The 14,620-nt window shown below is 43.5% G+C and overlaps 1 protein-coding gene across 1 annotated transcript; it reads left to right on the top strand.

The window, feature by feature from the left end:
* Positions 1-49: 49 nt before the first annotated feature.
* Positions 50-14,596, top strand: LOC106586281 (tRNA (adenine(58)-N(1))-methyltransferase catalytic subunit TRMT61A; the record flags this gene model as incomplete). The annotated part of the gene is given in 10 exon segments (XM_014173443.3): positions 50-263; positions 266-400; positions 2,707-2,736; positions 2,739-2,762; positions 2,765-2,815; positions 2,818-2,923; positions 13,654-13,704; positions 13,706-13,767; positions 13,770-13,866; positions 13,868-14,596. Coding segments are annotated over 10 exon segments (846 nt in total), but the record flags the coding sequence as incomplete, so codon positions are not given.
* Between the last annotated feature and the right edge of the window lie 24 nt (positions 14,597-14,620).

The raw sequence follows: 14,620 nt of genomic DNA, 5'->3' as shown, positions 1-14,620 counted from the left end.
GAACTGTTCACTAGTTTACGCTCTTTTTGATGGTCTTTTGTGGTGATAACATCTGGAACTCTTTACCTTGGTTCCCCCTTGTAGACCCTGTAATAGAAGATATGAGTATTCAGAGTTTATCCAGGAGGGTGATGTTGCCATTATCTTCCTTGGTCATGACTCAGTGATGCCAGTCAAGGTGTAGCAGGGTTCCCAAACAGACATGCATGGAGTCATTTGCCACTCCAAGGACCTGATAGGCCAGCGCTTTGGCACAATGGTCACCTGGTCTATGTGCTGCACCCCACCCCTGAGCTGTGGACCCTCAACCTGCCCCACCGCACCCAGATACTCTACACAACAGACATTGCTAACATTACCATGATGCTGGAGCTCAAGCCTGGCTCTGTCTGTGAATCCGGTGAGAGGGACAAAACCTGCTGATTTCCAACTTTGTGTAAGCTACTTTATCTGAGGACATGAATAATTTGAAACTTTCCCAAACGTCACCGTTTTCACAGAATAACTACTTAGCATACGACACACGCATACAGTATGGATTGCATGTTTCGTGTCCCTGTAGGAGAGGGTCACAGAGAGAAGACCTGGAGGAGGAATGTGTCATAGACTAGTGGGAAACACGCACTCAACAACAAAAGGCTAAATGTGACACCAATGATTCTTGTAACAGAGTGGCCAGTTAGTGAAAGCTCTCACTCAAGAGCTAAGTGGAGGGGACAAGATCACACTTGGCTTTTACATTTTAGTCATTTAGCAGATGCTCTTATCCAGAGCGACTTACAGTAGTGAATGCATACATTTCATACTTTTTTGTTGTTGTTGTCCCTCCCCCCGTGGGAATCGAACCCACAACCCTGGCGTTGCGCACACCATGCTGGTGTTGCAAACACCATGCTCTACCAACTGAGCCACAGGGAAGACCTGTGATGACGCATGTCAAGTTGTCATGATTATCTACCTTTGAAGAAAGCCGTTGATGCTGTTTTCACTGGGACACACCGTGTGGAGTTTTACATCCCATTTCTTAGACTTGGAGTGCCCACAGGTGTCAAATTGTACTTCAACTTTCTCTCTTGACAAATTCAGTTAAGTGGTCAGTTATGAGAATGACCTGAACTAGACGTGAGATGGAACACCACAGTAGTACCATCTAGAAATCTCCCCCAGTAAGGAGTGTCCACCGATTGAATTCATTTCAGAAGTAAAGTGATTGTGTGTGGGTGGTTAGTGGATGGCTGATGCAGCCTTGGCCATGTGTACGTGCCTGGCTAGGAGTGTCTGGAGGCAGACGGCTGCTCTTGCTGCAGTGCTTTATCATGCTTTACTGCTGTTCTGTTCCTTCCCAGTCGGGCAGGATATTGATGGAACATCGGTAACCGTGTGTGCCGACTCAAGACGGCGTATCGATGAACAAACGGTTTGATCAGCTCCCACTCGCCCTCCCTGGCATAATGGAGAGCCGCAACATGTCCTGCAGTGTTGCAGTGAGCCATCTGCCGATAAGCACTTACTAATATCAGGGGTGACTTATTTTGTCTTGAGTGACTTTGGGAGTGACCAATATAAACAGGCAATGATAGGTGATTATCAATTGGCTGTTCTGAGTGCACCATGTGTTGTAGGGAGAATTCAGTCACTAGAGTCACCTTGCGGCTAGATTGCACTGAAGTTCAGCAGGCTAGCGCAAGCACAAGGTCTCCTGTTATATTCTGCTTTTTCTCATGTTTAATTTCTTCCCTCTTTGCTGCCCGCTGACCAGGCTCCATCCTGCTGCCAGGATTACATGCTGACTAGACTGGGAGCGCGGTCGAAAAGCATTAAACATTCATGGCAATTTAGCTAGCTAACTCATTTGTCCTGGGATATAAAAAGAAAGTAACTCTTGAATGATTAGGTGTCCTAAAACTTTTGACCGGTGTGTGTTTGATAAAATATGCTATTTAAAAATTAATATTTTTTTACAGTGGAATATGTAAGTAATGTCTCCTCCGTGCACTCCATGCTTAGGCCTTCACGTGTACCCTGAGGGAATGTTCTTGCTTGATATTACCATGGAAGGTGACTGGATGTTTTGGATACTTGCGGTTTGAAGCTATCCCCATATTGCTTAAGGATTGTCATAGTAGAACATCACACACACTTGAGCAGAGTTGTGAATGAAATTGGGGAGTAAACTACAAAGCCTGGGAAATGGTTTACCATGCAGTAACACTACCCACACACAGCATCAGATTACATGCAGTAAGTAGTTACCAGGCACTTGTCTGTGCCCCTGCGTTTAGCAAGTCAATGTCCCGCTCTGGGGTAAACATTGCACCCATTGTTGCCATGAGAACAAAAGCAGCAGTGATGCAATGTGAGGAGGGGGAGGAGAAAGGGTCACTGTAGCCCATCACCATGTCCCCCTGCACTAACCACGTGTCACAAGATCGCTTCAGATGCAATCAGACAACAAAGTATTGTTGTGGTCATATAGTATGATGTACAGTCCAATATTTGATTACTATTTTTATGTTTGCACAACTACACAAACTCTCTAACATGTACTGTACATCAGACACGTTGATGGAATATGACATGAAAATGGTATTGATCTGTTTTTGACATTTTTCCCGTTGTGAAAACGCCAGCCATCTATGACACTACCATTGCCACTAGTCGCATACCCTCTTAACCCATTCCCTGTTTGTTTTGTTGTGGTTGTAGGTACGGGCAGCAGGTCTCTGTCCCACGCCATCCTGCGCCCACGGGCCACCTGCACACGGGTTCCACCAGCAGCATGCTGAGAAGGTGGCGGAGGAGTTCAGGGAGCGTAGGCTACCGTCCGTAACCAGGACATCTGCATGGAGGGTGGCATCCCCTCTCCCTGGGAGGCTGTCCAACATGCCAAGATTGCCATGAAGAGGCAGGGTAAGACACGAGGGTGTGTGTGGCGAAATCCAAAAACTTGGTCCCAATAACATGACTTTGGCCTGTCCACTCTGAAATCCCAGCAAGCCTTTGTTCCCTGGCAGTGCAGTGCACTCTTCCATATTGGGTATTGATCTGGATCAGCAGAGCGGTTATTAAATGTGTCCTTGGCTCGCATGTGTTCCTCCCTGTTTGTTTCTTCCTTGTCACACGGACGCAGAATAAAGTGACCTGATTAAAGAGCATGCAGTGTTCTCCGTGGAGACCAGGGCCCCTGGTGCAGTGGGGGCAAGCCTGGACAAGTTGGTGGCTTAGTTGGGTGGTCAGTCTCTGTGCGAGCGTGTGTTCGTGGGCTAAAGGTGGGACATGGGTAGAATACATCAGGGCTATTATTCACATAACCCTAGCCTAGTACAGTTACTTACTTTGGATCACTGGTTTATAAACTGCTTTGTAAAAGATTGAGGTGATTTTTATAATCCTGAGGCCCATAAACTGATAATCTTATTAAACGGAAGCCTCCATAAGAAATGGAATGTGGCACATGGACTAGCAGCAATGCAAAGACTCCAGCACCCTTTCCTACATTTTCTCCCGCGGTAGATGTTTCACTCCTCCCTTTTATGGTTTCACTTCTGCATATTCCTCTTTAGCTATCCGACTCCCCCTTACACACACACACACGCGCGCACACAGCCAGATATCTGGATATAGAATCAGTCCCATGACCATACAGGGTTATGTGCTGTAGGGAGAGGTTGCATGAGTCTCCTTTAGGCAAGGCACAATTTATTTCCCTCTGTTCCAGTCTTATAGACTTGAGTCCCGCCAGTAGCCTGACGGGTAGGAGCGTTGAGCCTGTAACCGAAAGGTTGCTGGATCGAATCCCCGCGCTGACAAGGTAAGAATATGTCATTCTGCCGATGAGCAAAGGCAGTTAACCCATTGTTCCCCGGGTGCCGTTGATGTCGATTAAGGCAGCCCCCCGCACCTCTTTCATTCAAAAGGGTTGGGTTAAATGCGGAAGACACATTTCAGTTGAATGCATTCAGTTGTATAACTGACTAGGTATCCCCCTTTTCCCATCTCGCTCTCGTTCACTCCTCTAGAGGACTGAACACTATGGAGCTGTGTCTCTGTGCTTCAGCCGAGGGTATCCAGCAGTTGACCAGTCAATTATACTGCCCCTGTGAGCTTCACATGCTCCTGCACAGAGCTTGTATAACCATTAATAATAAGTGTGTTTTCCTTTCCCTGCTTTAAATTTGGTCATGCTATCTGAGAACCAGGGTAAGGGGCAGAATGTGGAGAATTTCTTTTTTTTTTCTCACTGTAATTCTTTAAAAAAATTGGCCAGTGGCCTGCCCCTTTTTATTTAGAGAAGCTGTGCTCCGAAGACTCTGTATCCTGGCACAGACCAATTCCCCCCCCCCCCCCATTTCCAAGATTAGACATTGTTTTTTGTGTGAGTGCTTGTCTAGTATTTTACTTTTCTTCTACTTTGGTGTGGGTTTGGCACTTACCAGTACATGTCTGCTTGTGTTGCTTGTTGGACTTGTAAGGCTAAAAAGCCACCACTGTTCCTACACTGTTAAATCTACAATCAAGTCTCCTCACAGTGAGACCTGGGCTTCTGTAATAGGTGTGTGATTTAGGCTGCATGCTTTACTCAGTCTCTCCAGGTTAATGAAGATATCTTGGCAAGCTGCTCTCATCCCCTGCTGTGCGGCTTGTATTTAGTAGAGGGAGATTCTTTGCAGTGTGCACACATTCTTGGATGTTAGTTAATGATGTGCGTAGGATTTCTCTGGATGCATTATCTCAGTGGAAACGCATGCATAGTCTTGTGCGTTTGATTCTACTCATGTATTTGTACACACGTTCTGCCTCGGCTCTTTCAGTTCTGTGAAGTTCAATACTGGTCCTGTCACTGATTCTTTGTCACCATAGAAACACACACACATTCTTCTCCCTGGAGCCTGAGTGTTGCACGTCCAGGTTTTGGCCAGAGGAGGAGGTGATCCTGGGTTAAGTGGATCTGCTGTGATCCTGGTAAACTAAACTCATGAGCAGTGGTGGAAAAAGTACCCAACTGTCATACTTGAGTAAAAGTAAAGATACCTTAGTAGAAAATGACTCAAGTAAAAGTCACCCAGTAAAATTCTACTTGAATAAAAGTCTAAAAGTATTTGGTTTAAAATATGCTTAAGTATCAAAAGTAAATAGAATTGCCAAAATGTACTGAAGTATAAAACATTTCGAATTCCTTATTAAGCAAACCAGATAGTACCGTTTTTTACATTTACTGAAAGATGTGTTCACACTTCATCATTTACAAACAAAGCATGTCGGTTTAGTGAGTCCGCCAGATCAGAGGCAGGAGGGATGACCAGGTGTGTGAATTGGACTATTTTTCCTGTCCTGCTAAGCATTCAAATTGTAACGAGTTATTTTTGGTGTCAATGAAAATGTAGAGTTAAAAAGTACAATATGTAGTGAAGTAAAAGTAGTCAAAAATAAATTGTAAAGTACAGATTACCCCCCCCCCCCCCAAAAACGTTTTTTTTACTTAAGTACTTTACACTACTGCTCATGAGTGGCAGACCTGTCCCTCTCTCTCTCCCCCACTGCACTTGTTCTGCTCCAACCCCTTTTACTCCATCTGTGTCCCTACACAACCCTCTTAACCTGATTTTAGACCTGGCCACACAACACGCGCACACACACACACACACACACACACACACACAATGTCCCTACTTGAAGATGAGACAATTGGCCCAACCGTGTTTGTGTTACTGACCTCTCTCTGCATTGTCAGTATGCATGGCTGCCTGGCCCCAGATATATTTTGACTAGTTAGTTGTCAAATACCTTGAACAATAGCTTTCACACACTCCCTGGATCAGTGTTGTTGACAGCCTGATCTTCACTAGCTCCACCTCTTCTGCTTCTCTCAATCAACCACGGGTCAACAAGGGTCATCATCATAGCAATTACAATGCTTCTTGAGCAACCAGTGAAAAATTGCAATGTGTTCTTCTGTTACTAAACACTGATGTTATATCATTAGCATTTTAAAATGATTGACTTGCTGTTCTGTTCAACATAACACACAAGAACAATGAAATGTTTATGATTGGGTCAATATCTTGTTAGTCTGCACACAAGAGTTTATGTAAACAAATGGGTCATTACATCAATTTGGTGCCTTAAAAAATATAAATTTATTTCACCTAATTTTAACATTATTTCATAAGAGCACATGTTCAATTCCATAAACACGCTTTCCCATCTCGAGGTTAAATTTAAAAAAAAATATTAAGTGCCTATTAAAGATGCACTTTTCAGAAATTGCGCCGCCATTTCCTGGTTGCTAAAATTCTAATAGTTCACTTAATTTGAGTATGTGACAACCAGCAAGTATAGTGTAGAGAATCATTGTACCGTCTAAAGTGCTGTGAAATATATTTTCCATAACCAAAATGTTTGTACTTTCATCTGTTTTGAAGATGGACCTTTTTTGTCTTCTTTTTTTTACACTATCACTTCTAAGACCTGCTTTCAATGAGAATTATAGAAACACTACCGTTCAAAAGTTTGGGGTTACTTAGAAATGTCCTTGTTTTTGAAAGGAAAAGCCAAAGAAATTGTCAATTTTAAAATTGATAAGAAATACAGTGTAGACATTGTTAATGTTGTAAATGACTATTGTTGCTGGAAACAGCTTTTTTTTAATGGAATATCTACATAGGCATTCAGAGGCCCATTAACAGCAACCATCACTCCTATGTTCCAGTGGCACATTGTGTTAGCTAATCCAAGTTTATAATTTTAAAAGGCAAATTGATAATTTAGTAAACCCTTTTGCAATTATGTTAGCACAGCTGAAAACGGTTGTGCTGATTTTTAAAGAAGCAATAAAACTGGCCTTCTTTAGACTAGTAGTTGAGTATCTGGAGCATCAGCATTTGTGGGTTTGATTACAGGCTCAAAAGGGCCAGAAACAAAGGAACTGTCTTCTGAAACTCGTCAGTCTATTCTTGTTCTGAGAAATGAAGGCTATTCCATGTGAGAAATTGCCGTGTACTACTCCCTTTACAGAACACTTCAAACTGGCTTTAACCAAAATAGAAAGAGTGGGAGGCCCCGGTGCACAACTGAGCAAGAGGACAAGTACATTAGAGTGTCTAGTTTGAGAAACAGACGCATCAAGTCTAATTGGCAGCTTCATTAAATAGTACCCGCAAAACACCAGTCTCAACGTCAACAGTGAAGAGGCGACTCCGGGATGCTGGCCTTCTAGGCAGAGTTGCAAAGAAAAAGCCATATCTCAGACTGGCCAATACAAAGAAAAGATTTAGATGGGCCTACACTGCCTTTCCAGGCTAAACTGTTATACTCGACCTGCTCAGTTTTCTACCACAAAACACTAGAAAATGGCCAAAAAGAGTAGAACCGTTTTCACCTGCTTTTACTCTATTTGACTGTTAGATGTTCAATGTTTCTTCTGGGGAAAAAAACAAGTTTCACCATATTAAAACGAGTTCAGTTGAGGGAAAGATGTAAATAAGTCACTAATCACATGAAATAAAAAATCTTCAGAAATGACTGTCAAAGCAACAAAATAACTAGGGCTTTACAATAATGGAGAAACTTGGAGAAATGTTGGGTTTAAGTCGGTTAATCTTCCTAGAGGTAACACAAGATTGACAGAGGGACATGTCAAAATGCTGAATTGTAGCACTTTAGCAAGCCTATATAAAAATTAAAAAATCTGATTTATTGAATTCTCCATGTGGTCTATATTAAAGAGCACTTAATTTAATATAACAGGCTTTTAATAATTAAAATTCAATATTGGTGCACAACATTGAACTTGAAATATCAAAGATGGAACTCTTTTCTTCGTGGAATGACCCAAATGGTACCGTAGATCAAATAAATTCAAATTTTATTGGTAACATACACATTGTTAGCAGATGTTAATGCGAGTGTAGCGAAATGCTTGTGCTTCTAGTTCCGTCCGTGCAGTAATATCTAACAATTTCACAACTACCTTATACACACAAGTGTAAAGGAATGAATACGTACATATAAATATATGGATGAGCGATGGCCGAACGGCATAGGCAAGATGCCGTAGATGGTATAGAGTCCCGCATATACAGTCGTGGCCAAAAGTTTTGAGAATGTGAAATTAATATTTGTCTCAAAGTCTGCTGCCTCAGTTTGTATGATGGCAATTTGCATATACACAATAATGTTATGAAGAGTGAGCAGATGAATTGCAATTAATTGCAAACTCCCTCTGCCATGCAAATGAACTGAATCCCCCAAAAACATTTCCACTGCATTTCAGCCCTGCCACAAAAGGACCAGCTGACATGTCAGTGATTTTCTCGTTAACACAGGTGTGAGTGTTGACGAGGACAAGGCAGGAGATCACTCGGTCATGCTGATTGAGTTCGAATAACAGACTGGAAGCTTCAAAAGGAGGGTGGTGCTTGGAATCATTGTTATTCCTCTGTCAACCATGGTTACCTGCAAGGAAACACGTGCCGTCATTGCTTTGCACAAAAAGGGCTTCACAGGCAAGGATATTGCTGCCAGTAAGATTGCACCTAAATCAACCATTTATTGGATCATCAAGAACTTCAGGGAGAGCGGTTCAATTGTTGTGAAGATGGCTTCAGGACGCCCCAGGAAGTCCAGCAAGCGCCAGGACCGTCTCCTAAAGTTGATTCAGCTGCGGGATCGGGGCACCACCAGTACAGAGCTTTCTCAGGAATGGCAGCAGGCAGGTGTGAGTGCATCTGCATGCACTCCACAAAAGCCGTGGCCCTTGCCGAGCAAGGGGAACAACTACTTCAAGGTCTCAGAGCGAGTGACATCACCGATTGAAACGCACCCCGCTAACTAGCTAGCCATTTCAAATCGGTTACACCAGCCTAATCTTGGGAGTTGATAGGCTTGAAGTCATAAACAGCTCAATGCTTGAAGCAGAGCGAAGAGCTGCTGGCAAACGCACGAAAGTGCTGTTTGAATGAATGCTTACGAGCCTGCTGCTGCCTACCACCATTAAGTTAGACTGCTCTATCAAATCATAGACTTAATTATAACACACAGAAATACGAGCCTTAGGTCATTAATATGGTCAAATCCGTTTATTCTTTCAGTGAAATACGGAACCGATCTGTATTTTATCTAACGGGTGGCATCCCTAAGTCTAAATATTGCTGTTACATTGTACAACCTTAAATGTTATGTCATAATTATGTACAATTCTGGCAAATTAATTACGGTCTTTGTTAGGAATAAATGGTCTTCACACAGTTCGCAATGAGCCAGGCGGCCCAAACTGCTACATATACCCTGACTGCTTGCACGGAACGCAAGAGAAGTGACACAATTTCCCTAGTTAAGAGATTCATGTTAGCAGGCAATATTAACTAAATATGCAGGATTAAAAATATATACTTGTGTATTGATTTTAAAGCAAGGCATTGATGTTTATGGTTAGGTACATATTGGTGCCACGACAGTGCTTTTTTTCGCGAATGCGCTTGTTAAATCATCATCCGTTTGGCGAAGGAGGCTGTGATTCGATGAGAAATTAACAGGCACCACATCGATTATATGCAACGCAGGACAAGCTAGATAAACTAATAATATCATCAACCATGTGTAGTTAACTAGTGATTATGTTTTGATTGTTTTTATAAAATAAGTTCAATGCTAGCTAGCAACTTACCTTGGCTCCTTGCTGCACTCGTGTAACAGGTAGTCAGCCTGCCACGCAGGCTCATCGTGGAGTACAATGTCCACAATTGGTGTCCAAAAATTCCAATTACCGATTGCTGTGAATGATCAATCGGTCGACCTCTAACCTGTACTGACCTCGCCTTCTGGATGATAGTGGGGTGAACAGGCAGTGGCTCAGGTGGTTGTTGTCCTTGATGATCTTTTTGGCCTTCCTGTGACATCGGGTGGGGTAGGTGTCCTGGAGGGCAGGTAGTTTGCCCCCAGTGATGCGTTGTGCAGACCTCACTACCCTCTGGAGAGCCTTACGGTTGTGGCGGCGCAGTTGCCGTACCAGGCGGTGATACAGCCCGACAGGATGCTCTCGATTGTGCATCTGTAAATGTTTGAGTGTTTTTGGTGACAAGCCAAATTTCTTCAGCCTCCTGAGGTTGAAGAGGTGCTATAGCTACACTGTTGCGCCTTCTTCAATACGCTGTCTGTGTGGGTGGACAATTTCAGTTTGTCCGTGATGTGTACGCTGAGGAACTTAACTTTCCACCTTCTCTACTACTGTCCCGTGGATAGTGGGGTGCTGCCTCTGCTGTTTCCTGAAGTCCACAATCATCTCCTTTGTTTTGTTGACGTTGAGTGTGAGGTTATTTTCCTGACACCACACTCCGAGGGCCCTCACCTCCTCCCTGTAGGCCGTCTCATCGTTGTTGGTAATCAAGCCTACCACTGTAGTGTCGTCTGAACTTCATGAATGAGTTGGAGTCGTGCATGGCCACACAGTCATGGGTGAACAGGGAGTACAGGAGAGGGCTGAGAACGCACCCTTGTGGGGCCCCAGTGTTGAGGGTCAGCGGGGTGGAGATGTTGTTTCCTACCCTCACCACCTGGGGGCGGCCTGTCAGGAAGTCCAAGACCCAGTTGCACAGGGAGGGGTTGAGACCCAGGGTCTCGAGCTTAATGACGAGTTTGGAGGGTGCTATGGTGTTAAATGCTGAGCTGTAGTCGATGAACAGCATTCTTACATAGGTATTCCTCTTGTCCAGATGGGTTAGGGCAGTGTGACTGCGTCGTCTGTGGACCTATTGGGTCGGTAAGCAAATTGGAGTGGGTCTAGGGTGTCAGGTAGGGTGAATGTGATATGATCCTTGACTAGTCTCTCAAAGCACTTCATGATGACGGAAGTGAGTGCTACGGGGCGATAGTCGTTTAGCTCAGTTACCTTAGCTTTCTTGGGAACAGGAACAATGGTGGCCCTCTTGAAGCATGTGGGAACAGCAGACTGGGATAGGGATTGATTGAATATGTCCGTAAACACACCAGCCAGCTGGTCTGCGCATTCTCTGAGGACGCGGCTAGGGATGCCGTCTGGGCTGGCAGCCTTGCGAGGTTTAACACGTTTAAATGTTTTGCTCCCGTTGACTGCGGTGAAGGAGAGCCTGCACGTTTTGGTAGCGGGCCGTGTCAGTTGCACTGTATTGTCCTCAAAGCGAGCAAAGAAGTTGTTTAGTTTGTCTGGGAGCAAGACATCGGTGTCCGCGACGGGGCTGTATCTCTAATGTCTCTCTGGAAGGCAAACCTGACTCGAATTTCGTCTACCTTATTGTCAAGAGACTGGACATTAGCGAGTAGTATACTCGTGAGCGATGTGCCCGTCTATGGAGCCTGACCAGAAGACCGCTCCTTCTGCGACGCCATTGTTTTGGGTCGCCTACTGGGATCCGATCCATTGTCCTGGGTGGTGGTCCAAACAGAGGATCCGCTTCAGGAAAGTTGTATTCCTGGTCGTAAAGTTGGTAAGTTGACGTTGCTCTTATATCCAATAGTTCTTCCCGGCTGTATGTAATAAGACTTAACCTCTCTGAGGTAGGTGGGACGCTGCGGGACACACTCGCCAACAGCCAGTGAAATAGCAGGGTGACAAATTCAAAACAACAATCTCATAATTCAAATTTCTCAAACATACAACTGTTATATCCCATTTTAAAGATACACTTCTCGTTAATCCAACCACACTGTCCGATTTCAAAAAGGCTTTACGGCAAAAACATAACATTAGATTATGTTAGGACAGCGCCTAGACAAGAAAAACCACACAACCATTTTCCAAGCAAGGAGAGGCCTCACAAAAACCAGAAATACAGCTAAAATTAATCACTAACCTTTTGATGATCTTCATCAGATGGCAATCATAGGACTTCATGTTACACAATACATGCATGTTTTGCTCGATAAAGTTTATATTTATATCCAAAAAAAAACATTTTACATTGGTGTGTAATGTTCAGAAATGTTTTGCCTCCCAAAACTTCTGGTGAATGAGCACATCAATTTACAGAAATACTCATCATAAACGTTGATAAAATATACAACGGTTATTCAAAGAATTATAGATAGACACTTCTCCTTAATGCAACCACTGTCAGATTTCAAAAAAGCTTTACAGCGAAAGCAAACTTTGCAATAATCTGAGTACAGCGCTCAGATGTCAAAACAAGCCATACAGATACCCGTCATTTTGGAGTCAACAGAAGTCACAAATAACATTATAAATATTCACTTACCTTTGTTCTTCATTGGAATGCACTCCCAGGAATCCCAGTTCCAGAATAAATGTTTGTTTTGTTTGATAAAGTTTATGTTCAAATACCTCCTTTTTGTTTGCGCGTTCAGTGGAGTAATCCAAATGCACTGTGCTCGCGCAGTTCAGACAAAGTCAAAAAAGTTATATTACAGTTCATAGAAACAGGTCAAACGATGTATCGAATCAATCTTTAGGATGTTTTTATCATAAATCTTCCATAATATTCCAACCGGACGATTCCTTTGTCTTCAGAAATGAAAAGGAACACACCTCTCACGGGAGCGCCCGAGATTGAGCTCATGTCATTTTCTCAGTCATCTGACTCCATATGCTCTTATTCTCTCCCCATTCACAGTATAAGCATGAAACAACGTTCTAAAGACTTGACATCTAGTGGAAGCCTTAGGAAGTGCAAAATGACCCCACAGACACTGTGTATTAGATAGGCAATCACTTTAAAAACTACAAACCTCAGATTTCCACACTTCCTGGTTGGATTTTTTCTCAGGCTTTTGCCTGCCATATGAGTTCTGTTATACTCACAGACATCATTCAAACAGTTTTAGAAACTTCAGTGTTTTCTATCCAAATCTACTAATAATATGCATATCCTACCTTCTGGGCCTGAGTAGCAGGCAGTTTACTACGGGCACGCTTTTCATCCGGACGTCAAAATACTGCCCCTACCCCGATGAAGTTTTAAGATTTCCTGGGGTAACAGTGTAAGAAATAATACATAAAAAAAATGAAATACTGCATAGTTTCCTAAGAACGCGAAGTGACCATCTCTGTCGGCGCCATCATAAGATCTGTCTTTATACTATGGGCACCGATAGATAACAAGCAGCAATAGTTCCGGTGCTTGGGTATTTCGTCACTGGTTATTTGGACAAGGCCCTTTTTTTCGCAGGTGTATCTCGTCTTTAGAATTTTGTGAGGGGACATTCGGCCCATAGGCTGGCCCATAACTTGCAAAGAGCGAGGGTGGAGCTCCTCGTTACATTTCCGCTCCTCATTATAGCATCTTTATCTCTTCTCTTAATACGTGTGGACCCAGAACTTAATCGAACAGCTGACCAATTATGCAAGACTTAACTGAGATTACATTGTTGTGGAAGGATGTAAAAAAAAATCTAAATATATATATATATATATATATATTATATATATATATAATTCCAACATTGGAATCCAAGTCAGGAGCTGAGTGTTTCTGGTCTCTAAACCTGTTTTCTGAATCTCTTAAACATAGCTAGAAGATTCTCCATTAGGGATGAATATACCAAACTCAGGACGTTTACATAGAAATTGCCTAGAAGTAAGTGTGTGTTTTTGTTTTTTACCCTTATTTACCCTTTGTCTCCATCCTGTAATCCCCCTGTCTCATTCTCTCTCTCCCTCTGCAGGGGGACGTGTGTGTGCTCCTTCTCCCCATGTATTGAGCAGGTGCAGAAGACATGAGGCGCTGGCTGATGACGGTTTCGAGGCGATCAGCACTCTGGAGTTTCTGCTGAAGGTGCATGCGTGCGCACCATCATGCTCCCCCTACCAGACTTTGGTACTGACCGGCCCCTGGAGATCCCCACCGACACCCCAGTCCCTAGCAACACCTCTGTTCTCTAAGACAACTATGCCCCCCGTGGAGATGGCAGTGCACACAGGCTACCTCACCTTTGCCACCAAACCCCGGGTGTAGAGGACTGACTGCTGGAGGTTGTAGATACTGTTAGTCTAGGAGGCTATGTCAGGGGAACTCCAAGATTTAATGCAGTGCTGGTGACTTGGGTCCTAACTTGACCTGGGTGGAAAACCTCTGCTCACAGACTGATTTACTGTATTTTTCTTCCGCTCCCCTGCTCAGCTAAAACTCTACATTTCACAGTCGACATCCTCTTCGGGAGAGACGCGATTGAGAAATTGCTGCTGTTTTAGTCTTCCGTGGACTTTGATGAATGCGTGCATACACACGTACCCACACATACTCAAACACTCTCACAGAGGGAGGGAAGAGAAAGCTAAGTGGGATTTTATTAATAGGCAGCTGATTGCCGAGGGTCTCCACACAGGGCTGTGGAGAGCTGTCTGAGAGATTTGCTCTTAGTCTGTCATGTACAATCACTCTTATCATGCCACCGATATCTTCTTGCATCATTCAGGATTGAAATAATACTACCTTATTTCCAATTGATGGTTACAATGTCCCATTACTACCCAGTTTCTCTCTTCAGTTTGTTTCTAAACATATTTTTATATTTGTTTTGCACTTTGTGTTTGGGAGATGGTGTTTTGTCTCAGCCTCATTACAGCATCACCCTCTGCAAAATAAACACCTTACTACCTTTCCTACTGCCTTGCTTGTACTGTGATATGTTT

Source organism: Salmo salar, chromosome 01, assembly GCF_965601325.2.
Source record: "Salmo salar chromosome 01, fSalSal1, whole genome shotgun sequence".
NCBI classification, from domain to species: domain Eukaryota; kingdom Metazoa; phylum Chordata; class Actinopteri; order Salmoniformes; family Salmonidae; genus Salmo; species Salmo salar.
This window is presented reverse-complemented; position numbering and strand designations above follow the sequence as displayed.